At 39.9% G+C, this 27,718-nt stretch overlaps 1 protein-coding gene across 1 annotated transcript; it reads right to left on the reverse strand.

Moving 5' to 3' along the window:
• Positions 1–586: 586 nt before the first annotated feature.
• si:dkey-33i11.9 (synapse differentiation-inducing gene protein 1-like) lies at positions 587–26,105 on the reverse strand. Its single transcript, XM_039806802.1, has 3 exons — positions 25,780–26,105; positions 24,108–24,392; positions 587–2,197 (listed from the first exon to the last, which is right to left on the reverse strand). Exons 1-3 carry the CDS (start codon positions 25,921–25,923, stop codon positions 2,042–2,044), a joined length of 585 nt encoding a protein of 194 aa, XP_039662736.1. The 5' UTR covers positions 25,924–26,105; the 3' UTR covers positions 587–2,041.
• Positions 26,106–27,718: the final 1,613 nt, after the last annotated feature.

The following is a 27,718-nucleotide window of genomic DNA, read 5'->3' on the forward strand; positions in this document are numbered from 1 at the left end:
AGGGTGATTGCAAAAACTTTAAGTACAAAGACAACCAGTTAATGGGGAGCCAGTGTGTTACATAACAGTGGTGTCAGTTTGGAGCTTAGTGTGGTGACCATGGCTGCAGAAAAGCATGAAGAGAATAAAGAGGAAACTCGTAGCTGATTAGGACAATAGTACATAGGAAAAGAAAGATAATAAGTCATTATGCCAGTATTGTTCTTCCAAAGTCTTGCAGGACATCCAATTGTTCCAAGGATAAACAATAAAGTTAAAAGGAGGAAGTGAGGGTGGGGCTGGGAGAGCCAGAGATGAAGGCAAAACATTGACCGTAAGAGCCTTGGAACATTTTCAGTAACTCATAATGACTCCCAAATGTCTGACTGTGCCGATATTTCTTCACACCCGTTCTCTACCCGTAAGTCATAGTGCTACTGACGTATTAAAGGCATGCCAGTTCTTTGTCAGACGTATCTGACACTATGCTGGAAAACTATTTACTCACACCAAATCCCCCACAGCGGTTAACATGTCTGAACAAAGGTTCTTGCAGACAACCTCAGAATGAAAGAAGAAATAAAAGAAGAAATCTCCTTCCACAACAGGGTTTCTGCAGACTTTACTAACATACATTTAAGATATATTCTTATATATATCACAGAATGCAATTTAATACCTGTTTTAGCAGTCATACCTGCAAAAGTATTAAAGTATTATCTGTTATTATATCACGTTTATATACTTCTCTGAAACCTGAGCCTCTACCTGAAACACGTAGCCTTTTTTCACACATCTAACTTGAGAAACACTGGTTACAGAGGTAAACATACCCTTGAATGAGTATGCTTTTGTTTTTTTTTACCAATCAAATATTTAAACTGTATACAGAAGCACAATTAGTGCACATAGAAATCACACATATGACGGATGCAGATTAAGTTCCATAGTGCCACTCTCAGCGTGGCAGGGACCTACAGTAGAACTGGGCTCTGGCACTTGTCAGATTTAAATCATCTAAATAAACCAGACAGCAGAAGGATTTTTTTTTCAGCTAGCTAGCTTTAACTTTATTAATAAAGAAAATTTGATATATAGTAAAATCTTCCTTTTTCAGCTTTGGTCAAGAAAGGAACATACAGACATTACGGTGCATAACATACAAACCCCAGGCCATACATAACACACTATGCTTTTAAAATAGAGCCTGAGCCACAGATGGAGCAACTGGCTGTATCAGCCATGTTGGCTCCACTGTCTCTGCTGATTTTGTGTGAAGCTGTGCATTCCTGTTCAGCTGGAATTAAGAGAGCAATTGGTGCAATTCTAAAATTTCTGTAAATCACCTTGTAGAGTGCACTCTTACATCAGATACATCTTTTACCTGCTCGGCATGAGCTTAACAAAGCCAGTTCTCTCCTGTGTTTATTTAAGTATCCTTTGTTAGTTTTTTTAAATGCTATTCTTTGTTAGCAGACTCTTAAGAAAGTTAGAGGGTGTTGGTGCATATTTACAGCCAACAATTCTGTTGAAAGGGCAGCAATATTTCACCCATTGTACAATCAGACAAAGCTCTTTCAATTGCAAAACTACACAAAACTCAACTCAATATAAAAATATGGCACTACAAACTGTGTATTGATAATCACTGGCTATTAGAACACAAACATGTAAAACTCTTTGGATAACACCTGCATTGTATATATATATATGGTGGAGCAACACTGGCCGAAGCTGAAAAATATTTGAACTGTCAAAAACAGAAAATGTTGATTTTTGATGTGTGATAACATAGAAGAAAATCCCAAACACAAAATAATGTTGAAGAAATATGTTGCAGGTTACTCTTTACAGTGTAGAAGAGTAATGGATTACATGGCATTCTACTGTTGATTAATATATCAGTAACTTTTCAAAAGTCTTTTTAGTCCAACAGGTAACTTAAAAGGGTTACAAATTTTCGACCAAAACTCTTCCAGATGACCAGTAATGTTCCTAGTCTGATTACCTGATGTAGAATGAAAATGGGGACTAGAAATATGGGAAAGATGTTGAAACTGATTTAGTATTTAACCTGATTTGCCATCACCGCTACATACACAATGGTGAGGATGAGCATGCCAATGCCGAGTCCCAGGCCCACGTGGTTCAGTGTCCGGGCCATCCTGCTGCTCCGCTCTGCCCCCAGCTGGTCCCCAATGTGGTTGGATTCACGGGCCTGAAGGTGAGAAAAATATTTAAAATGAGATAGGGGTAAGTTAAAAAAAATGATATCAAACTAAGGTTTCTTTTTTAAAGCCCCAGTGTGTAACGTTTGTAGTTGTTCATTATCAAAATCTGTATTGCCCTTCACAAACATGAACTGAACTGGGGTAGACGCTTCATAATGATGCGCCATCTTGAAATACATTAGCCGGTAAGGGACATACAGGAAAACGAGCAATTTAGTGGGAATGCAAACAATCACTACTTGCAGCAACTTTTCAAAGAATTATTGAGCTTTTCAAAAACATTCATATCTTTGAAGACTTGACCGTGGAGTAACAGCCATGTCTGCCAGTAAGTCAGTCAGTCAGTCAGTCAGTCAGAGTGCAGTCAATTTGAAGCACATACTTTACCTTTCCTTTTCGTACAATACAAACTAAGCAGGTAAACCCAGCTTTAATTCCTTATTTATAAAAGATTAAATACAAAGTCAAAACAAACTCATACTCTCACTCCCACACCGCTATTATGTATACAACTGAATGTTTGTGTGTGTGTGTGTGTGTGTGTGTGTGTTTGTAGGTGTCGTGAGAAGGCCCTGTCTGCTGTAGAAAAGCTGGTCATGATTACCAGCAGCTGTCTGGCTCGCTTTCAGCCTCTGCTCAGTGTCTCTGCTGCAAAAACTGCGGCTCTGTCCACACGGCCGTTCATGATTTATATACAGGATGATGTCCCAATCCAACACTTGGTTCTTTAACAATTTAAAGGCAGCTCAAGTAACATTTGTTTTTTAAGTCATTTAGGCAGGTAGATGCTTTATCTTTTGATCTGTATTTTTGCCAGAGGTGTATAAAGTACTAGAGACCCATACTTGAGTAAAAGTACAAATGCTCTATCAAAAAAGTGACTTGAGCAGAAGCTGAAGTGCTCTTTAAGCACCCCACTTAAGTGGAAAAGTATTCAACGTTTTTTGTACTTAAGTATTGCAAGTAGTTTATTTTAAAATGTACTACTCAAGTACTAAATGTAAAAGTACAAGTATTGTGTTATGTAGTTATTAAAGAAAGCAGTCCAATTTTGAATATCATATTGTTGGAGTTCAACTTTTTACTTGGTATTAAGACATGCATTACAGGCAGTCACAAGCTGTACGTTGCTGGATATGAAGGAAGTTTCTGATATAAACCCCAAAAGGTACATTAATGTCACAGCTGTTATAACTACTATCTGAAATAACAGTGGGTTATTAATCACTTATTAACAAATACTGAAATAAAATGTGTGATGTAGTGGAAAGTTAGCAAGCTAGCAAAATAAAGATAAACTAGCAGCTTCACACCACAGGGTGAAACATTCAGGACTCACTGCAGACTGAAACAACTCAGGAATAGCTTCATCTGCTGCAACAATAACTAAATGGAAAGAGTACAAACTTACATCGTCTCTGAATACGATGCGATCTCGGGGATTTCTTACGTAACTAACGTAGCCGTAACTACGCACGTAACCTACATAGTCTCCGTAGCGTGAGGAATTCACAACAGTAACGAGTAACTATGCAGTACATAAAAAATGTATCGGAGTAAAAGTATTAAACTCATCGAAAATATGTACTCAAGTAAAAGTGGAAGTAGGAGAAAAAAATAATACTCCAGTAGAGTACAGCTCTATAAAAAAAGCAGGCTTATCTGAGAATGCTCCTTCAGTTGTTTTCAAGGTTTTAAGGTAAACTTTATTATCCCAAATAGGGAAATGTGTGTGGTCAAGGTGTAGATCCACAAAACAATCATCATAAAAATAGATATAAACACACATACACACACACACACACACACACACAAACACACACACACATTTCGATAGTCGAAATGAAATGTTCATTTCGCTTGAATTTTTATTTAAAAACGAAACACCTAATACACTGACACACTCACTAAAAAATACTACAACATGAGGATATATATATATATATATATATATACACTACTGGTCAAAAGTTTTAGAACACCCCCATCTAGTTTTTTATTGAAATTTTAGTTCAAGTCCAATGAATAGCTTGAAATGGTACAAAGGTAAGTGGTGAACTGCCTGAGGTTAAAAAAAAAAAAGTAAGGTTACCCAAAACAAAAAGATATTGTACATTTCAGAATTTTACAAAAAGGCCTTTTTCAGGGAACAAGAAATGGGTAAACAATGTAAAGCTGTTCTGCAGCAATGGAGGTTGATCAAGCTTTGAAAGTTGGTGCTACCAATTCCCACAGGTGTTCCAACTTGTCTGGATTACTTACAACCCCCTCTGTTTGTATAAAAGTACTGTGGTACTACGGAGCCCCCCTGGTCCCACTTTGTCAAAAAAATTAATTATAACTATCTCGTGGCCACGAGATAGTATCTTGAGGCCTCAAGATAGTAAAGTGTCTGACACATGGACCCTTTGTTATTAAACTGGACCCTGTAGTGTAGTGTAATACTTCACATTCTGTGCAATATTCTCTGTTTTAATATTTAGTGTGCAATATAGTTTGCTGCAGTTCTGCTTATTTATTTACTAGTACTGTTCATCACAATTCTGTTAATACAGTAATGTAAATCTTGTAGGCTGCATATCCATAGTCCTTTATAATTCTGCTTCATATTTTATAGCCTATAGTTGTACTTTTTACATGTATATATGTCACAAAGTGGAGCCAGGCAGCCAGAGTTTTCTTATGTTGTATATAGTGTGGTGTTTCGGGTGTTTTATTTTGTATATAGTTTGGTGTTTTGGTTTGCCAGGCACAGAACGGAAGACTCCTCCCAGCGCACATGAGGCAGATCTCATCAGGAGAGATGCTGGAGCACAGATAGACGGGCAGGACAGCGGAGCCGGAGGACAGCTGTGGATGTTTGGCGGATCGGCGCATTGGCGTTGTGCGAGTGCGATTTGGGCAAAAATAGAAAATCGGATTTCAACCAGTCTATAGAGAAAAGGACTACAGTCTTTACCATTTTCTGTTTGAGGGAGGGGGGATGAGGGCCAGCAGCACGCAACGTCCACTCTGCTTTTCCCGGCGCCAACACGCCGATCCGCCAAACATCCACAGCTGTCCTCCGGCTCCGGCTCGGTTGTCCTGCCCGTCTATCTGTGCTCCGTTCTGCACTCCTGTAGCGTCCCCAACGTTACTTTTTCGCTCTCTATCCGCTCCTCTTTGAAGAAGAATTATCTCGTGGCCACGAGATCGTATCTCGAGGCCTCAAGATCATATCTCGTGGCCATGAGATAGTTATAATTAATTTTTTTTGACAAAGTGGGACCAGGGCGGCTCCGTATGGTACCATACCATCGTGAGCATTATTTGAACAGTATTGTACTGCAGAATGTAGTGTGTTGCCATAAAAATGGCGGGAAAAAGGCAATTAACAATGGAAGAGAGACAGACCATCATAACACTTAAGAATGTTGGTCTTTCCTACAGAGAAAGTGCGAAGAAAGTCAAGGTGTCAGTGAGTACAGTATTCTTCACCATCAAAAGGCACTTAGAAACTGGGGGAAACTCTGACAGGAAGAGGTCTGGCAGACCCAAAGCCACAACAGAAACAGAAGACAAGTTTCTGAGAGTCAACAGCTTGCGTGATAGGCGGCTCACAGGACAACAGCTTCAAGCACAGCCTAATAGTGGTCGTAATAAGAAAGTCTCAGTTTCAACTGTAAAGAGAAGACTTCGAGCTGCAGGTTTGACAGGTTGAGTTGCAGCAAGAAAGCCATTGCTAAGACGTCAGAATAATGGCTGGGCCAAGAAACACTGCCAATGGACTACTGAATCAATCGACTACTCAAGACTGGAAGAAGGTGCTATGGACTGATGAATCAAAATTTGAAATCTATGGTTCATCACGCAGGATTTGTGTATGCCGTCGAGTAGGCGAAAGTATGGTTCCTCAGTGTGTGACATCAACTGTCAAACATGGAGGAGGAAGCGTGATGGTCTGGGGCTGTTTTGCTGGATCAAGGGCCGGTGATTTGTACAGAGTGAAAGGCACCCTGAACCAAAACTGCTACCACAGCATTTTGCAGTGCCATGCAGTACCCTCTGGTATGCGCCTAGTTGGTCAGGGGTTCATCCTACAGCAAGATAATGACCCAAAACATAAGTCCAAGCTATGCCAGAACTACCTTAGCAAAAAAGAACAAGATGGTAAGCTTAAAAACATGGAGTGGCCAGCACAATCACCAGACTTAAACCCCATTGAGCTGGTTTGGGATGAACAGGACAGAAAAGTGAAAGCAAAGCAACCTACAAGTGCCACACATTTATGGGAACTTCTGCAACAGAGTTGGAAAGAACTTTCTGAAGAATAATTGATTTCCATTGTAGAAAGAATGCCATGAGTGTGTTCAGCTGTTATATCTGCCAAAGGGGGCTACTTTGATGAGTCAAAAATTTAGAATACATTTTGGTTTATAAATTGATTCCATGATTTCTTTTTTTACTTAAATTGTTCATTTGTTCTATTCTTTCATTTCAGAGTACAATAAGACATTGAACTACATGAATTTCAATAAAAACCTGGAATAATTGGGGTGTTCTAAAACTTTTGACCGGTAGTGTATATACAGTATATTACACGATACAAATACTGCATAGTACTATTCCTCATGGCCCTGACTAGGGCTGGGTATCGTTCAAAATCTTTCGATCTGGTGCCAATTTCGATACCTCAGTTTCGATGCCGGTTCCTAACGATACTTTTTTCGATACCATATGTTTTAAAATCCATTTCAACATCAACAAAAATACATTAAACACAAAGCTTTTATTTTCCACCTTAATTGTGAATCAAAACCGTTATCAAAATTAAAAAATTCTGGTAAAACTGCTCACTCAGAGTAACATTAATAAAAGTGCCTTGCCTTGCAAGCTCAGCCTGTCAGTCAGTCATCAGGGCAGAGAAACCACCGTTGTGGCTGCTTGTCTAGTAAGAGGAAATGTAACGTCAACAGCACCGTGACCGCTTTCGGCTCGGCATTAATATCACATCGCAGCAAACGCTGTCTGCGTGAAGTTTTAAAAAACTGTAACCACACTTGAAACCAACCGTGAGTCTCTGTGACTTCAACAAAACTGTAGACAGTTTACTCCGTCCGCACCTCTCTCTGTGTGTGTATGTGTGTGTGTGTGTGTGTGTCGGTCGGAGCTCCACTCTGTGTCAATATGCAGAGAGGACAGATAAGCTTGCGGTTACGCGCTCAGACGCTTTTGGAACCGAAATATGGCACCGAAAGATAAATAATTTTTTTCAATACCATCTTTCCATTGCCCCGGCAGCTTAGTTGAAACGTGTTGTGCAGAGGGTGAGAAGGGTTTTTGAGGATGCGCTCAGCCTTACTCAGAATGACGTCTCACCCAATGACCTTACTGTACTCGCCATACTGATCATGCGCTGCAACCTATTCTGGTCTAGGTTGCACATGTTTCCAAACATGCAAATGAGGCCAAATCCAGACCCTGAGTTTTGCCAGTGCTAAGCTAAAACTGTTTCTTAACCTCATCCAGGCTAATACTGATGTCACTAACTGGTACACTTGTGATTTTTCCTGTTGTCTACAACAATAACTGACTGAGAACAATAACAGGTTTCCCTCCCCCTGCTTAAAGCTTACAGGCGCACTATGAGTTCCTGCATGGTTTTAGCGCAATTTCATTTTTGTCTCAAATCGTAGGCATCTCTCCTTGATCCGCTAGCTGCCTGCCCCCTGAATACACTGTGTCTCTGGAGACAACACAGGGGTCGTAAATGTCAAACAAACACTAAAGGCACAGGCTGTGCACCAAAATACTGTAAGTGTTTATGTCTGACCTGGGCTGGCACATGTTCACATTAAAAATCGTGTGCGTGCACCAGCACTACTGTCACGCGCAAAGTGTCCCGGTTTTAGTTCCGGGAACTATTAGGTCACCCTAATTTAAAAGGTACAAATCATAACTTATAGTTCAAACTACAACTATTTAACTGAAGGCCACAAAACCATGTGAAAAGAGTCACTATTGCTTGAAATCCCGTAGGTGGTACACACCATTCTAAATCAAAGGATGATTTTAGGAAGTGAAAGTGAATTTACAACCGTCGATAAGCCCAGCTTTGCAGTTCCTCTGAGTGACTTCTCCCTTAACAGCCATTATCCCGGCCAAGAGAATGTGCGTGTCTAATTTATCCTCACCTCCACACCAAAGTAACTAATATCTAACAGTCTATCAGTCAGAAACACTCAGCAGAGCTCTGCTTGTAGCTCAAAGATTAAAAAATGTACGCCACATTTTAAGTAAATACGGCAACTAGTGCGGGCTAATGTTACATATGTTTAAAATGGTAAGTGAAAGCATGGCAGATTACACAGGGCTCGACATGAGCAATGGCCCGGGGCCAGTAAAAAAGTATGTCGGGCTAGTTGATTGGCCAGTCTCTGGCCCGCAGGGGCCAGTGACTAAACCCTGTTACAGGATTATCAAGCCATTAGTTTCAAAATTTCAGGAGTGTCAAGTCAAGTCAGTCGGATAAAGAAAAACTCCTAATAATTTTCATGAGGTTTTCTAAGAAGAATTTTGCAATTGGGTACTAATGATAGAAAAATAGAGACAGAGTTTGATGGGTTAACTTCCAAATAATCAATTCCAATTATTACCTAGAGCGGCTTGTACAACAAGTCAGCTGAGCATACAAAAATGAGGAACATGTCCACAGACAAGCATACAATTTGACCTATATTGAGAGTTCCAATAATTAATAAACAATGAATTAATATGTACTTGGGTTAATGGTGTTCTTCTTCCAGGCGAAAAAAGCAAAAGCAGTAGCCTACCAAGAACAAGAAGAACACAAGAAGTTTTCCCAGGAAAGTTCTAGGAAATTATTAGAAAAATGTAGTTTTAACAGAGTTCTTCAGGATATAAAAAGGGGAGAGACCTAAGGAGGCTGTAATAAACTCGAATCAGACAAGACTGGTGCTTAAATTGTTTTTGATGCTTTTCGCAGCTTTTGTGCTGCCGCCTGATTGACTGCCTGCCTGCAGTATTGTCTGTGTGCTCTGTCTCTGTGAGTGGGCCTGTGTGGTCTGTCTGTGGTTTGCTGTTGTGAGAGCAGTTTGAGTCATAGTGAGGAAGGATGGAAATTACAGGGTAGGGGCTGATATTTGTGAGAAAATCGCAGGGGGCAGAACTCAATAGAGTGGATGAAAGACAGAATGGAACAGATACCAAAAGCCTATCAGGCATTTCTCACACACAGAGACAAAAAGAAAGTCACAATGGCGGAAGAGTCAAGCTTGTTAACGCAATATGGTAAAATCTCTGCCACACAGTTATGCGTTGCAGCATTTTCCACTCTGTCCCTGTCTTTTCCCATTACATTGACCATTTGCCAAAACCTTTTTACGACACCTCAACCAAACAGCCCCCACCCCTTCCTTTCATTCCCACAGTTTGACCCCTGACTCAGCCCTAAGCCTTCACCTGATTGGCTGATGGTGAGGTCAATGGGGGAAATATATTCCACTCTGTGACACTGCTCTCTGTACCTGTGGTTGACATACGTATACTCGTATACTGTCCATACAGTTACATACACAGATGCAGGGACACAGGCTCTATGTTATGCAGGTATTTTTTAGGTAACCAGGGCTCCAATGGCTGTTGTTGCTTATGTAGCCTAAACAGACATAGCCTCAAGGCCACAGCCTATTTCAGGGTCGCCAGCGTCCTCAAAGTAAGCTTTGTGTGATTTTCAACTCCACTGGGTCGGTCTTTAAAATCCCCCATCTGGAATGTTGTATAGTCTGGCTCTCTGGGGTGAGACCCACACAAGAGAAAAAAGACACTACAAGTTGTTATCAGCATGGGCGAAACCCTGGATATATTTAAACAACCATTGACCGTGACAGGCCAGACGTCACAGTGTTTTATAGCTTTAATTTGTGGATTACTCAGTCAGTTCACCTTAAAGCTGCAGCAATCAATATTTTTATCCCAACAATTTATCAAATTACACAGAGAATTATCACCCAACTCTGCAGTTCCCTTTAGCTTTATGGTTTTCAGCATCTTTCAGCTCATTGTTTTTGTTTTTTCTGGCCTGTAACCTAGCTTTCAAATACCTTAATTCCAAGCATAATATTATAATTATTATATTTAATAATTATAACCACTTCAAACTAAGTGAACCTTCTTCTGTATGTACAGACACCCAAATGAGTACACATGAAAAATATTCCATGAGGCAAGTGACATACAAGAAAACATACACACAGACAAGCAAACAAGCATTCACCGTTTGAACTTGTGATGCCATTATAACCATTTGAAACTAAGTGAACCTGTGATGTCATGGTAAGTGCTTCAATTGAATTGCTTTTTCTTCCCCAATAGGGGTGCATACCGCTCAAAACCAACATGAAAAAGGTAGCTAGTAATGTTCACTCAGCGTTTTGTTTTGTTGTTAAACTGTGTGTAAAATGAGCGGTAAAATGAGCGGTGACGTTAAATCACCGGTTTCAGGTAACGGCACCGTCTATTTGCTGGATGGTTTTAAGGTAACAGTCGGCAGTGTTGGGAGTAACGGCGTTTAAGTATAACGGCGTTACTAACGGTGTTATCTTTTCAGTAACGGAGTAATCTAATTAATTACTTTTCCCACCATTGCAACGCCGTTATCGTTACTGAGAATGTAAAGTGGCGTTACCAGGGGCGGATCTACAGGTGGCCCTGCAACCCGACTGGAGAGACTGAGCTGCCCCCCCAGAGCCTCTGAAGGTGAAGTCAGTTTCCCCAGGTGAAGTTTAAACACACATGTTTAACTTAAAGTTACATTTGTAATGAATGTATTGTATGCTAAAGACGATTCAGCATCAACAAAAACAGCGCGTCTATTACGTTAGCCAAAATCGCTCCCTCGTGAATTGTAAGATCTGCCCTTTTATTAGTTTTGATTTTAGTAAAGACAAGAACAGGTTAATATAAAATATAAAATCTTGTTTGTATCCATAACGTTTAATGATGGTCGCCGCTTCACCGACGTTACAACACACAGTAGGCCTACAGTGCTAGTTGGGAGATCGGTCATTTTTATTTGATTAGCTAAGCAGTCCTATAAAATCCACTTACTCTCACATATCACAGCAATAATGCTGCACAAATTAACCCAGGTTAAAACTGGGGAAATAACAAATACAATAGGATTAAGTAGCCTACTCTAAACATAGGCTTAACTGTTGTGTGCATGTGATTAATCTTTTCTGATTTTATATTTGTTATAGGCTACTGCTACAGGGCCCTACAGTGTAATGCAATGCAAGAATAACCAGAGCTTTTCACATATCAACTTTTGCAGGCCAGAGTACTGAAGAAATTAGATGGAGCCTAAACATAAAAAGGAAGGCTAAAAATGGGGATATTGCCAGCTTTTTTGCTAAGAAAATTTAAAGAAGTACACATGATGATAAGAATGAGGGAAATGAAGAAGACTGCAGTAAACTGGAGAGACGAGGAGGGTCAGAGCAGGAGAAGACCACAGAAGGAGACGAGGAAATAAGTGACCGAGAAGAGGAAATAAGTTAAGGAGATGAGAAAATAAGTGAAGTAGATGAGGAAATAAGTGAAGGAGATGAGGAAAAAGAAGAATCAGTGAGGGATGAAAAGGCCCCCGATTCAGAGAGAGGGACAGAGGCAGGGAGTGATCAGGAGGAGGAAGATGACAGAGAGGAATGGTGCAATTCCCCCTGGACCATATGTTATGTTTTTATTCTTCTTCCATATAAATTGCCGTACAGTAGGCTAATGTGTAATGTCACTTATATGCACTGGCTATGTCCATGTACTGTAAAATTGCATTAGATAATTATATTTGCCACAATTGTAACATTTCTACCATTGTCAAATCAAAAAGAACCAAACACACATCTCGGAGACACATGTTACATGATACCCTTGTAACATCTACACTTGAAAAGCAAACACATGTTGACAGCAAAGATGCCTTTAGAATAGGTATATTCATTCCCATCATAGACTCAATGATCAATGAGGTGGACAGGTGCTTTTCAATCTCTAGCAGCAGGATAATGAGGGGTGTACAAGCTTTAAACCTGTCAAACAATGACTTCTTAAAGATGCAGTAAGTAAGTCTTATAAAACTAACTTTCTGTGACATTTGCTGAAACTGACCCTATGTTCCAGTAGAACTACATGAATTATGTAATATAAAAAAAATCCAGCTCCTCTACAGCCTGTTGTAAAATTCCACCGCTCCCGGTTGATTTTCTCCAATCAGGGCCACAGGGGGTGTCTAACTGCCTGTCAATCACTGCTCAGGCACGTACACGCATATATAGCGTTCTCCCCTCCCCCTTCCCCCGCGCACGAGCTGCAGAAAAGTTTCCCAAAACTCCAGTGGTGAAGTGGCTTTTCAGAAGTGGCGTGAGCTCCGGGATTTTAAAGATCTGAAGAACGATGCAGATGTAGCCACATTTCTTCTCGACAGGTAACATAATTACCATGAATGATTTATCTTTCACTTGGTTATTAGTAGTCAAAAGCCCACAAAGCTACGTTGGTGAGCATGATAGTAACGTTTGCACAGTGGTCGGTCTGATATGATGCTGAAATGGCTAACGCTAGCCTGCTAGTTAGCATTGTTTTACTGTTGGTGAGTAAAGTTAACGTGTTAGTGTTTAGTTATTGAAAATTTTGTCTGTCTGACATGCCGGCATTTCTGTCAAACTCCCTTGTGTGGGAGGGGCTTAGGAGACAGTTTGGGCTGCAGCAGAAAGGGGGGAGGGACTGAGAAGTTGTCGATGTTCAAATTTGTTAGCAAAGTCCTGGCTCTTCACAATCTTACCTACAGCAGCTTTAAAAGGAAGAATTGGTTTTGTTAGGCCGGTTACACACTGCACGCGTCTCGCGAGCGTGGCGTTTCTGTTGCGTCTCAGCTGCGTGGATTTTTCTGTGTCCTACATACCAGAAGCGTGTCTGACGCGGCGCTGCTCCTGCTGCTAGGTACAGGGAGGGCTGATCTTGGGACATAGTGCCGACAGATTCAAACTGATAAATGGGTAAGTGGGCTGTCTGAACAACTTAGTGTAGCTGTAAAGAGCCTATATAGCCTATCTGATGTTGGACCGTCACTCAGAACACACACTACGTTGTTATCGTAGCCTATCCTACCATTTATATATAGCCTACTGATTTGATTAAAGCAAGACAACGTCGGCAGTATTGCAAAATATGTTACAGAATATTTCGTTCTGTATGACAGGTGCAATATTTGAAAATCTTTTCTCTGAAATTTTGTATTACATTTATATCTACATTGATGTCAAAACCTAGACTTTCAAACATCAATATGTCATTTATTAATATGTATTTGTGTCTAAATGACATATACACATATTTTCCTATTCTATTTTGCCTGGAAACGCTTCCAACACGCTCGCGTCTCGCGTGAAAAATAGGCGTCGGTTCTATTTCTAGCAGGCACGCGTCTCACGCCGGCAGTGTGTAAGCTCTAACCTGTTAACATGGGAGCCGAAATATAAACGGACACGCCACGCAGCTGACACGCTCGCGCGACGCTTCCAGTGTGTAACCGGCCTTAGTGGCTGAGGAATATGGCTCTGACTTTCTGACTTACAAGACTTGAAAACTGAGATACACCAGGCAAAAACAGAGCAAATGGCAAAGTAAACTTGTCCAGTCTGACTAAGTTTGTGACGTTCTTGGTGCCTTTTAAGGAGGTTTTCTTTGAGTTTTTTTTGCCTGTACAAGAGCACTATCGTTTCGCCAGTGAGTACTGCTGGGTGTGAGCAAAGCTTTTCAACTCTGAAGCTTGTAAAAAATCACCTGCGCTCAACCATGGTAGATGACCGTCTGAGAAATCTGGCTGTTCTCAGTATTGGGAAACAGCATGCAAAAGCACTAGATTTAGATATGTTTGTGAAACTTTTGCTTCAAAGTAGGCTACAACAACCATCGCCTTAAGCTTTCCTAAAAAAGATGGGTGATCATGGGTTAATTGTGGTCTGTAATAAGTATAAGTTTTTAATTATAATATGTGCTTGAGTATTGTCTGCTGTTTTATACTTCCACAGTCCACTGCATTTTGGACACAATTTTTGTACTTTTTATTTTATATTTTCATTTTGCTTTTTATACTTTTACTTTTTAAAAGACGCACAGTTTTGTATTGTTTGAACACTGGGCTTATTCCTGTTGTAAATTAAAAACGCTTGTAGTGTGTAAGGGCATGTTTAAACAATAACGTAGTTTAAAAGTATTTTTGTGTTAGTTTGGTTAAAGCCATTCACATATAGGGATTACCACGTACCATCTACCCATGCCACCCTGCCAAGACCTATTGCCCCCCCCTTTGCCACCCCATGTAAAATGTTCTAGATCCGCTACTGCGTGTTACTACAATTTGGTTGAATGAAGCGCGAGGTGTCAGGCTTTGGGTACACATCAGCTGCCTGGAGAGAGCAGGGGTGGGGATGATGACACCATTGCAAATGCGATGATGATTGGCTGGGAGGGCGGATGCCCTGCTCACGCTGTCTCACTGCACGCTCTGACTACCACTAAACACAAGACAGCGACAATGGCGACGAGCCAGGGAATTTCAAAGGTAGTGTTCTCGAACAGTAGAGGGGAACGTGTGTCTGTGTGTGTGTGTGTGTGTGTGTGTGTGTGTGTCTCTGTCTCTGTGTGTGTGTATGTGTGTGTGTGTGTGCGTGCTAAGCTCAACCAATCAGCGTGCAGCTCATCGAAATATTCATGAGCAGACCACATAAGGCAGAAAAGCTCTCGTTTCAGTTCAGTCCCATTTAACAGGGTAGCATTAGGGCCAAAAAAACAAACATCAAAAGAGTCATTTTCAGCCCAACCAATGTTGCATACCCTATTAGGAGACCTTAAGGAACAGTGTGAAATACCGTATATAACCATTCTATCACCCCTTTAAACAAAGAAGAGTTGCTGCTGGCTAACAGTGGTCTTTGGAAATGTCTTTGGCCGCGACTCTGGAAGACTTGGAGTTAAGCTTTTCTTTGAGAAAAGAAAGAACGGCACTGAAGTAATTCCTCAAAAAGGAAGATGTGTTCAGAGTTTTGCCGACCGGATACGGCAAAAGTTTAACCTATCAACCTGCAATCAATTAGCTCCGCTATCTTCTTCGTTGCTCTGCTTGGTTGTAGCACGCAGAGGGAATTTGAAAGACAACCGTTAGTCCCGCCCCTCAGATTGAGCCCTGCCAATGGTGTGTTCCCAGACCCAACATCTTGGTGTGTTCCCAGACCCAACATCTTGGTGTGTTCCCAGACCCAACATCTTGGTGTGTTCCCAGACCCAACATCTTGATGTGGGCTTGTCAGGCTAAAATAGGCTATCACCCGATGCGGGATAGGATATAGGCTAGTATTACACAAACTTTACAAGATCAACTTAAATAGACATAATAAAACAAATGGACAATTCATAGTTTGCAAAAAAAACATTAAAAAAATGAATACCTCGTAAAATGGCGATTAATACCTTTTAATACCTTTTAATGGCCTTAATTTTTACTAAGTTGACTTACTACCTTTTAATACTTTTTAAAACCCCGCGGACACCCTGAAAGAGATATGATTATGGCTTTCACTGTGAATCTCTTACAGGAAGTCAATCTAAAGCTACATTTGGAGTTAACATTTTCAGGTGAGTTTCTGACGAGCAAAACGCTCGGATGAAGAGCTGTGGGTGGTTAAACCTCCAACATACATAATCAAGGGAAAGCAATCATCCTGTTGCAGAAGGTAGAATCCCTGAAATACAAAAAAAAACGGTTGGTCACCATCGTCCCAACTAGGACCGACGGTCGGCTTGGTGTGTCAGGGACTTTAGGAACTCTGCAGATTACTGTCTGGATATTCATCCACTGTCAAGAGCTAAGCTGTGAGGAAAAGCTCATGTTTTTAGAAACAAAGGACCATTTGACGACGCTGTCACAGAAGCGAGGAGTGGCTTGGAGCGAGAAACACAAAGAGCGCTGATCCTGACAAAAGAATCTCTTGTCCGGACATTCCAGTTGCTGCTGTGTTGAGAATTTCCACTTTCAAGTCTTATCCTGAGTACAGCAAAAAGTCATTCTCATTTTCTCCAAATTATAGAAGTCCTCCAAAGTGAGAACTGCCAGACAATGGTCGTTTCATTCTAGTTCTATTGTCCAAGTATTGTTTTTCTCAGCAGAAAAGCTTTGAAAAAAAACATTAAGTCAGTTTCCAAACAGGTTTGTTTGAAATGCATGAGAGATAATGTTAAGTGAGACAGATTCTAGCAGCCAGCCACTCCCCCATGTTATTTCCTATCTTGTTTCTGTCTCTGCATTCTTTTCTGTTTAGCTTTTCAGCTATAAACTTTGATACACACTCAAACAAAAACATGACCCTCTTCATCTCTGTCTTCTCTGCCCAAAAAAAAATTGTGCCCCCCTTTTTTTTTTTTTTTTTTTTTTCTTTTTTTCTCTCCCTCTCTTTTTCTTTTTTCTTTATTATTTTGCCTGTATCTTTCTTCTGCATCTCTCTCAGCTCTATCTCCTCCCAGTTCATCCAGATGTCTGATTATGTAGCCACATAAGAGAATAATGGGGACACCATGAGGCACGGTTTCCTCTCCCTCCCACTTTTTCTCTTTCACTTTTCAAGGGAAATCCGAGAGGCTCCCTGTACTGCCAGATTGATTAGATCCTCATGACCATGTGATGGCCACATTTAGGGCCCTATGATTTCCGTGATGCAGCAAACGCGGACGGAATCACGGAATCTACACATGAAAATGGAATTCTCTTATACACGTGGAATCACACGGAATTTGCATATATTTTGTTGAAATATTAAATAAACAATTTTAGTTTACTTCCTTGTCATTTTTCAGTTTAAAACAACAAGCGTAGAAAGGTCTCTACCTAAACCGTGGCCAAATGGCATTGTTAAACATGTTGCCTAGTAACCATACCTTTTGTTGCGTGGGGAAAAGAAATGTCGAAGCGAGTGGCTCCTGATAAGCCAACGGTGGCGAAAAAATTAAGAAACTCTCAACTGACTGCTAAGTACCGAGCTGAACAATACCCCAACGACTACAATGAGTCTGGACAACAACTTGTTTTGTAAGTTTTGTCAACATTAGAGCTCGACTGATAAAGGACTTTTAAGGCCGATATCGATACAAATATTTGGTGATTTAAAAATCCGATATTCCGATATATCGGCCGATATATATTTTAAAAAAAAATCCAGAAACGCGTAACAAAACATAAACAGATTTTCTCTAACATTAGTTATTTGTAGTTATTTATGAGTCCTCACTAAAATAATATGATAACGCAGTTTAAAAATAAGCTTGTTTGTTTTATTGTCACAACAGAACAGAGGAACATCAAAATATATTAAAGTTCTGATAAATAAAATTTATAAAAATACAAACTCAAGATATGAAACTTGAAGGGTTAAACACGAGTGTTGCCAACAGGGACGTTGTAGAGCACCCTCTTCATCTGTTTTTATTTTATTTTGTTAAATATTCATTATTCGGCTATTATAAATGCCGATACCGATAGTTTGGAAAATGCCTAACATCGGTCGGGCTCTAGTCAACATACTGTTGACTGGACCCGCAAAGACACATGTAACGACCATTTGAAATCAAAAGTTCATCTCAAGAACAAAGCTAAATCCACAGCGGGCAAATCCCTCGAGTTTACCATTGAGGCAACGACAAAATCAATCGATGCAAGGCATGAGTTTGTGGAAGATTTTGTTGCAATGTGTGCTGAAGCTGACACACTGCTTGAGAAAATGAAGAGGGGATACGGCCGTTTCTTGTTAAACATTGCAATCAGGGAGGCGTGCTTCCAGAAAAAGCCAGCAGCCTCAGGCAGACTCACCTGCCGCGGGTCTTTGACCAGCACATGCAAAAAGTGCTGCAAGAGATCCGTTGAAAGAAAATCTTCGTTGTTGTCGACGAAACCTCTGACAACCAAGATCGCAGTGTCCTCAACATTGTTATAGGTGAGCATCCAATTAGCTTTTATTTAGGTAATTTTGAATGTGCTTTGCTGAATATATTAAGAGTTTAAATAAAAAAGCTGAATTGTGAGTTTGTGTCACTGAGTTTTTAAAGGTCAATACTGCTTCGAAGTGAAAAGCAAATCCGAAAAATCCGAAAGGGATAAAAATAAATCCGAAAACACGGAATCTGAAAAAAAAATAAAACGGATGCATTACTGAGACAGAAGGAGGGGCAGAAAGAAAAAGACAGACATACAGAAGAGGCCAGAAAATCAACTGAGACAGAAGTCAACAGTAGTCCAAGTCTGATTTAGAGGAAACACTACAGGGATATAAAGTGAAGTCCTTCACCAAGCTTTACTCAGGGTCAACTAGGGATGCACCGAATATTCGGCCACCGAAAATTTTCGGCCGAAAATGGCCCAAAAGGGCATTTGTTTGGAAACTTTACACAAACAATACAAAATGTTGTGATACGAACAAAAACGGCCACCTCATAAAGGAGCACAGAAAAAGAAGAAAAAAACGAAAAACCAAAAAGAGAAAATGATAGGGAACAACAAAAAAAATAAATAAAAAAAATATATAATAAGTTAAAAACATATGAATGTACTAATAATTCTTAATTTTTGTTTTTTTCTGGTTTGTGCCAAAATTTTCATTTCGGTGCATCACTAGGGTCAACAGTTGACAGATGTTCAATTGTTCAACAAATTGGACTTCATTCTGCTGCTATGACAGTGTTAACCCTGCAGAGTTGAATACCGTTAATTGAGATCCTCGTATTTCCCAGGAATAAGTGTCAGAATATACTCCCCTTTCCCACTAATAAATACCGGTGGGAACTCAGGATTATTAGCATGCGTGTGTTTGTGTCTTTGTGCACCTGTGTGTCGTTCATACTGAAACAATTACGCCTTCTCCAAACATCATTAATGCTACCACACACAAGTGTAGTTAAAGCCCTACCTTGAAATGCTGTTATTACAGATACATTTGCAGATCATCTTTCTTCAAATGGCAAGTTCAGCTGTGTGGCCAAATATTTGTTTTAGAATAACTTAAATGGATGAACCATATTGCAAAATCTGTAGTGGAATGTCATATCTAAAGGTAATGAACTATGCCTTAAAGGTCCCAAGGCATGAAAACTTCACTTTATGAGGTTTTTTAACATTAATAGGAGTTCCCCCAGCCTGCCTATGGTCCCCCAGTGGCTAGAAATGGTGATAGGTCTAAACCGAGCCCTGGGTATCCTGCTCTGCCTTTGAGAAAATGAAAGCTCAGATGGGCCGATCTGGAATCTTGCTCCTTATGAGGTCATAAGGAGGAATGTTACCTCCCCTTTCTCTGCTTTGCCCGCCCAGAGAATTTGGCCCACCCATGAGAAAGAGAGAGACATCATGGCTTTCAAACGAGCAAAGAGGCAGTTGGTCAAGGCCACACTCCCACCCTCCACCTTGCCCCCCCTCTCTCCTCCTCAATAGCACAGACACAGAACTGGCCCGTCCTAAGGAAAGTTCATTGTGGGACTGGCTCTAGTGGCTGTAATTCTGCACCAAGGCTAAATTTCGGGAAAGAGACTTCAGATACAGTATTAGGGGACCACTAAGGCCTATATAAAAGTATCCAAAGAGCAACATGTCATAGGACCTTTAAACCTGCCTCAAGGCACCAAAATGGCTGAAAAACTTCTTAACGTGAATTAATGGATCCTGTAAATTAATGTCATGCAATTTAATTTGGTTTCTGTTATCCTATGATTAAATAATAATATTCAAACTAAGGCATATGGTCAAACTTAAATATATATATACTTTTTTAATGTAATAACAATACCTTATTTCACCAGTCAATTGAGAACAAACTGTCATGAAGAGCCACTAGATGGGAGAAGGGTAGGCTTTACAACGGCTTGAGTCTCTCAATGAGGCACACCTGAATGCACCACAAAGTCCCTGTCGCCGGCCAGTTCTCGATACCCAACCCTACGGTAAGGCCAATGAGATGCTCCCATATAACCACTCGGCTGTATTTAACAAGCTGTGTTGTAAGAGGATCAAACAATTCAGTATGGTTGGCTTTATGTTTTTAGCCACGCTAGCAAGTAGCTCTAGGGATGGCAATGTCGGTCTGTCGTCGGTGCGCCACTTTAGTCTGGAATGTAATGTCTTTGTAGGGGCATTAATGAGATCTATGATAAATAAAAAATAACTTTGGTCATGCCTTAAAGGTGCTCTAAGTGATGTGACGCGTTTTTTTAGGCCAAAACATTTTTTTGGCACTGCTGCAGTGATTGCTCAACCAGCTCCTTCTTGTCAGTTATTGGCTGGAACTTTTTTTGTTATGCTTTGTGGGGCAGGTTGGCGCAGTTTGTTTTTGTTGCCGTTTGTGGAGCCTGAGCTGTCTTCAGAGACCGCGTTTATTTACACTGTGTTCAGGGGACAGGCAGCTAGCGGATAGATGTTTGCTGTATGTGTGACAAATAAAAACAACCTTAGTGCACCTTAAACGTGCCCTGTAACCGCTAAAATTTTTGTCACCAAGCCAAAAAAAACAAAATTTTGCTTAATATCACACGAGATGGATTTCACCACAAAATTGCAAAACTAATGACTTAATATATGGGGCTGGGTATCGTCAATGTATGTATCGATTTCCCGAATCGATTCGATTCCGATTCACGACGCTCCAAATCAATTTCATCGATCTCATACAGTACCTGTTCATTACTGTAACAGCCTTGAAAGCAGGGGCCAATCATGTTACGCGCTGACTGACTGCTCCATATTACAGTCATAAAAATCTGTTTCCAAAGGTGCAGACAGGCACCAGTCATACGACCTACTGGCCATAAATGGACTTTGATGGACTTTGCTCTGCACACATTAACCAGAGATTGTTCATTAAAGAGCAGGAGACAAGTCTGTGCTCCAAAATAATGTAGGAACAACAGAGAGTGTCGTTACTGCACAGAGACATGAGACACTTTCTGAACAGACTGTTCAAGGTGGAAATGTTGCCCATTATTCTGCCTCACCATTCTGTATAAAATACGGACACTGAATGGAGTGACAAAGTTGTTGCAGCGGAGCAAGTAACAGGGCCAAATCGACATCTGTTTAAAAGGGACAGACGGTGTTATGACGACTTATCGAAAAATGCTACTTAATATGTTTTTGTGTGTATCAGTCAGTGTTATGACATCTTTATTTACAATATGTTTATGATCACAGACAGGGGTAACATTACATTACCTGTCATTTTGCTGACGCTTTTATCCAAAGCGAATTATAATTGATACATACGTCAGAGGCCACACACCTCTGGAGCCACTACGGATTAAGTGTTTTGTTCAGGGACACATTGGTTGATGTATCGCAGTGGGAATTGAAGCCAGATCTCCCACACCAAAGGTATATGTCATATCCACTGTGCCAAAGTCAACGTAATGGTGGATCTTTTTTATGGCAGTATTTGTGGAACCTGTGTAAAAAAATAGGCTATAGAAACAACAATAGAGATGTGGGACTCTATTTTGTGTGTTGCTTTTAAACGTCAAGGTAAATACTGGATGCTAAATGTGGACTTTTTCTAAAAATAGAGTTAAACAACTGTTGCCACAGAAGGTATGGTAACCTCCGTTGCTGAAAAATTAAGCAAATGTGCCAAAAACTGCAGTTCCTCGAATTGCCACTTGAGGCTGGCTCCAAAAGGGAGTTGATCCCCACAGAGCCCCATGTTAAAATGTCAAACTTTACAGCAGAATTAAACATGTTTACAGCCTGGTACAATCTCTATGGCTAGGGTTTATAACTCACCCGTTTAAATTATATTCAGGTTTAAAGTTATGCATTATTAAGGTCGTTCAGCTTTGAATGACAGGTGGGCTGTCAGAATAGGAGTATAGACTGTAGACTCCATTAGCCCAGCTCAACTCCATCCACGCTCTTTGCCCATTTTTGGATTAGCCGATGTCGGGCACTGCCAAGATGGCAATGGCCGGAGCCACTCCATGTTTATACAGTCTAGTGCATTCCATTTACCTCCGAATTTGGAAGCCGGAGCTGGGAATTACGTCACATCCGAGTTGACTGCATTCCACCGTTTGTTTTGTGCATACAAACAGCGTAACAACATGTCCACAGATAGAAGTTGGACAGGACTGTGTGTACGACTGATTTAGATAGTGAGACACAAATAAGCCAGAAGGGCTAATAAAGTGTATGTATATACAGCTTTCACTGCTGTTGATTGCACAGAACAGCCATGTTGGATTTGGAGCTCGGGGTACTGTGATGTGTTGTCCGACTTCAGGGGGCGTGTTTTCGACTTTGACCTCGGAAATTCTGACCTCCGAGTATAAATGGGTCTCACACACACACACACACACACACACACACACACACACACACACACACACACACACACACATAGCAAAAAACAAGCAACATTAAAGTACTTAGTAAGATGTATGTTTTTTTTGCAGTGTATATCTGCATACTTTTGAGTAAATATTCATTATCCTAAACACTGACATTTCATAGCACCTTTAAAACTTCAAAAAAAGTCCACTTTCCATGCACAAGTAAGACTCTCAGTGAATGTACTTAAATGTTTTAGGGCAAAATAAATGTTATGTTATATTTGGCTATGAAATGCGTAAGGAGTCACAAGAGTTTTTCCCCTGAGAGGATTAAACACTGACCACATGGAAACAATCAAGCAACTTTTCCTCCCAGAGACGTGTGTGCTTTCCTTACATGCACCACTTGAACAAGGCAAAAGTCATTCACTTTTTGGGTTTCCTCAAATGAAAAAAATACATGACTATCTAGTATAAACTAAAGAATCAATCCTAAAGTGAGGTAATGTTTAACTTTTTACTAACCTTCTCAAGTATCAAAACAACAACAAGGTAGTTAAAAAACATATTTTTTTTGACTCGGATTGGAGTTCAATTCAATTCAATTCAATTTTATTTATAGTATCAAATCATAACATAAGTTATCTCGAGACACTTTACAGATAGAGTAGGTCTAGACCACACTCTATAATTTACAAAGCCCCAACAGAGTTTCACATTACAAGATAGCAGCCATGTTTTGAATTACATAATCAATTCCCCCACCAAACATCTTCTCCATTTTACTGTTGACAACATCCTCCATTTTCTCTCTGTTCTCTTCCTCACATACCTCCACCTCTTCCAGTAACTCCAATTCACTTCCCCAAACTTGGCTCTCTTGCGTGCACACACACACACACACACACACACACACACACACACACACACTAATCCTCCCATAACACGCCAACATACAAATGAGTCAAATTTTCCCCATTCATCTGGTCTGCAGCTATAATATTGTTGCAGAGAAGGTAGCAAGCTCATCAGATAGCTATTCTTACGCTGATTAGAGGGCTTTTCTAATTAAAACAATCACATCAATCCACTGTCATTACCATGAGACACAAAGCACGTTAATCACTACAACTGCAGTATCAGTGCTACTGGGATTACAGTATGAGATACCTTTCCAACTCTGCAGTAATAATTAAGACTTTTTGGTTACTGCTTTTTTTTTTCTCTAAATGCTATTTATGTTATTCTTAAAATAATTTCACGATACTTTGAGTTAACATTTAAAAACGATACAGAAATGTGTGATGCGAGCTGTTTTTCTTATTAACCACCAGCCACTGAATTGGACCTGAGAGAACTTTTTCTTCCACAACTCTATATTTGGCACATTTTCAGAATGAGATTACTTGGATTTTGGCTGGGGGGACATTTTGCTCTGTGTATCCATGCACCAGTCCATAAAGAATAAAAACACATGAGAATCAAACTCACTGAGATGGAGTAGATGAGGGCAGCAATTCCAAGCGGAAAGCAGCAGCACAGCATGGTGAAGATGGAGTAGCACAAGTAGTCGTTAACTGGGTTAAGCAGCGGGCCTCGAGTCACGTACACTGTGGGCTGGACAGTGACGGTGGCCTGCTGTCCTGGGTACTGCTGACCTGGGTACTGCTGTCCTGGGTACTGCTGACCTGGGTACTGCTGTCCTGGGTACTGCTGACCTTGGTAAGGCTGTTGTCCATATCCTGCACCCCCATACTGTGGCGGAGGTGCATAGCCCTGCAGGCCACAAAAATAAAATACAATTCAGGGTTCAACAATAAGTAGTCTCGCATTGTCAGACCTTCCTCCACAGCGCAGCAGATGAGGGTCTGGCTAGTCCACACAGCATTCCTGGATAGGAGAGAAACGTGCTCTGGTTTATTGGCATGTCTTTAAACCAATCACAACCGCCAAGGGAGGCGGCCAGAGCCACGGTGCCACTGCAAAATAGCCTCGGGAAGGAATTTGTTTTGGTAGAACGTGTAAGTTCAAAAGTTGTTTTAGTTAACAGAAAACTCAGATTGGACAGATAGTCTAGCTAGCTGTCTGGATTTACCCTGCAGAGGTCTGAGGAGAAGTTAACCATAGTCCTCATAAATCCACCGGAGTTTAAAATTCCAACACAAAGAAAGCTTTGAACGTTTTGGACTTTTTTTTCTTGACATTTAACGATTTTTTTATGCTTTATTGAGCGTTCTTTTTTAATGTTTTTTTTGTTGACATTCATTTGGATTTATTTTTTAGGTTTTGATTGGTTTTTGACCATTTTTTTCTAAATTCTTTTTCCAACGCTTTTGACATTTTTTTCAGAAAAACAAAACAAAAACAATTTGTATAGGGGCCAATAATAATTGGGGCATGGTATATTTTTAAAAACCTTAACGTTGAACTCTACTAAGAAAAAACTGTTTCTTGAACTGGTTTTGGTGCTTTTAGTAAACACAGTGGTGGCCTAGTTTCAGCTTACCACCATCATTACTACATTCAGGCCATTAGGTCACAGTTACAAAAAATCCTCCTGATTTCTTTACAGTCAGTGAGAAAAAATATGACACTCCATGTTAATTCAATTTGGATAATTAGAAAATCCACATATATATGGAAGCACAAACTGTGATAATCTTGCTGAGTTTCATTTTATTATCTTGATACCCTTCCAAGACTAACATGTTAGGGTATAGTTCTGTAAATATAATAATATACTATAGGAAAGAAAAGCAAAATAGAGTTCTTAGTATGTACTTAAGTACTTTAATGTTAACGTCACTGTCACTATTATGGCAATACTTACACGGATTAACGTTACACGGATGAATAAATGAGCGGACTGCGGTTTAAATTGCTTTGCGAAATTATTTTTTTCTATCATACAATATTACAGTAACGCTAACGTGAAGTTACTAGAAATTAAGAAAACTCTGCTCTACAAGAAATTAGCATTCAAATATACTACAGATTATTTTATTAGCATATTTGCCGTTAGCAGTGTAATGGAAAAACAACAAAAAGCTGTGTAGCACCCGTAGACTGTAGCACCCTGTTACCTGCCAATTATTAATACTTATTATTACTTATTATTATATTTATTATTTTATTAGCCCGGTGTTGGGCTACTTAACGTTACCTGCTGCGGTTGTGGGTATGCCTGGCCGGGCTGTGGGTTCCCCGGGTACGGTTGGTCCTGGTAGGGCGGAGGTGGCGCGTGGCCCGTGGAAGTCTTCTCATCAGACCATCCCGATGGAGGAGCACTCGACTTACTGGGGTCCATAGTGCAAGAGTTTGTCTCTGTGCTTTCAGAATAAACAAATCTCTCTTTTTTAACCTCCGCACTCAAGTATTTCTGAAGTATTTATCGGTAAATGTCCACCGCCTGTTTTTTTTTTCCACCCCTGCTGCTACAAGGTGAATTATCCCAGTTACGGAACTTTGATAACAGTTTCTGATTAGTGTCAAGTGACGCAGAATGAATAAGGAAATTACGGCAATGACTTTCAAATTAAAAGCACCGTCGAATATGAACTGAGTTTTCTGACCCAATGGGCGTAGGTGAATATTGTAGGCTACTGAAGCTACAGTATGTCGTAATATGAGATGAACTGAGATGAGATAACCCTTATGTGAACTCTGGTGCGTGATTTAGCATGGTAAAATAAATATAACATAAAAACAATCTATTAAATAGATTATGAGTGTAGGGGATATATTCAATAACTAACTAATCATGGATTTTGCCTAAATGTAATTGCCACTATTACTACAGTTGTATTTCTTAATTTATTATTGTATTTCTTAAAAGACATGACTAAATAGGCTATACAAAATAATCTGAAAGTAGGCTACATTTATTTAGCTTTATAGGAAAAAAGTCAGGAAGTGGCCACAAACACTAAAAGCTGATGAAGAAGATGGGAAATTGGTTTAGTCACTTGACTTCTATAGGGCTCTAGACAACGTCAGCAGTTGGCTTGCATTGCTGTCTTTGTCCATTCCACTATTTATTATATATATACTATTACAAACTAGGCTGGTTTTATCAAAATACTTAACACAATTCACAAAACCACATACCCAAACTGCAAAATACCTCATATATCCTTTAAAATGAAGCACTGCAACCAAAACTACATATAGCATTATCTAAATCAAACTTTTGCACCAAATGGCACACACTTCATTCATATTACCAGATTTTTGTCTAACCAACGACACACTATTGGGCATTATGAAAAGCACTCTCATCTTTAGTATGCTTTGCCATAATACTAAAATAGTTCAAACTGTAGAAAATTCTTCAGATTGTTCACACAGACATATTTGCAGATACACACACATGCTGTTGAAACATTTTTTTTCACCAAACAAGTCAGTGCAACATATGCGGTAGGATATATTTACATTGGACTGAACAAAAATATGCGCACAAAAACAGTAAACTGAAAAAGAAAATTGCAGAAAAAATGTGCAGAAAAAAAAAAATTAAAAAATTATATATATATATATATATATATATATATATATATATATATATATATATATATATATATATATATATATATATATATATATGCAGAGAACCGTCCCTTTTTAATTGCAAAATGTGTGTAAAGCAGAAAATGTGTTTAGACTTTTGGAGACTTGAGAAGAGGTTTTGCTCTCTGTGTGTCAATTTAAATAACTGTGCTATGCATGTCATTTTAGTGTGTTAGCAATTGGAAAAAACTGTAAAATGTGTTGATGAGTGTAAGAGCATAGGTCAGCAAAGCCAGCATTCAGAGGGGAGCCACTGAAATGTAGGTAACAGAGGCAGGCTGCTGCTCACAGAGAGTAAAAAGGGGTTGCACAGGAAGTCTGGTAATCCTGGAGCAGACTTTGACAACACTTTGCACTCGGTTTCTGTTCTGGAGGCTGATTGAGTGGAATCAGGATATGAAAGAGAAGGTTATGATGCTCTCTATGAAGGAGTAGCCTAGTAAAAGGTTCTGAGGATGTAGGAAACAAAAGCTCTTCTTCTATGTTTTATTCAGAATTAAATTAATTAATAAATACATAAATTAATTAATAAA

This window comes from Perca fluviatilis, chromosome 7 (genome assembly GCF_010015445.1).
Source record: "Perca fluviatilis chromosome 7, GENO_Pfluv_1.0, whole genome shotgun sequence".
NCBI lineage: Eukaryota > Metazoa > Chordata > Actinopteri > Perciformes > Percidae > Perca > Perca fluviatilis.